We start from the raw sequence: 380 nt of genomic DNA on the forward strand, positions 1-380 counted from the left end.
CCGGGGGAGGGTTTTACCGGATAGGGGTCGGGAAGGATCATTTCGGAGCCACAGGACGCGGAGCGCTGTAAGACGTAGGCAGGTGGGAAGGCAGCCCTGGCTGTTACCGCCGCAGGTTGTGGGCTCGGACTGGTTTCACGCCAGAGGAGCCATCGGTGCTGACTTTGGGGCCGGGAGAGGAGATGAAGCACCCCAAACTGCGCTCCGCCTGGGCAGGGATGGGTCAGACGCGCCGGCCTGGAGGGGAAACTTCTCCTTCCCGCAGCGTGAGCTGCTCCCAGCTGTAACCCAACTCCTCCTCCCTCTTCCACATGAGCAGATGGAAAAAGCTCTTGCCAACCTGGCCTTAAGGACCGCTGAAGCCGGTGCGGGGGAACCGG

At 63.4% G+C, this 380-nt stretch overlaps 1 protein-coding gene across 1 annotated transcript in view; it reads left to right on the plus strand.

Annotated features, from left to right (window-relative positions):
* The window catches only part of CDT1 (chromatin licensing and DNA replication factor 1), a gene marked incomplete at its 5' end in the record, with an annotated part of 2266 nt that overhangs the window by 1277 nt on the left and 609 nt on the right, over window positions 1-380 (plus strand). Inside the window, 2 exon segments of the mRNA XM_009710488.1 lie at window positions 320-378; window position 380. The exon segment at window position 380 is cut by the window's right edge and continues 69 nt beyond it. Of these exon segments, the coding sequence (XP_009708790.1) occupies window positions 320-378; window position 380 (60 nt within the window).

Source organism: Cariama cristata, unplaced genomic scaffold, assembly GCF_000690535.1.
Source record: "Cariama cristata isolate BGI_N322 unplaced genomic scaffold, ASM69053v1 scaffold32921, whole genome shotgun sequence".
Classification (NCBI taxonomy): Eukaryota; Metazoa; Chordata; class Aves; order Cariamiformes; family Cariamidae; genus Cariama; species Cariama cristata.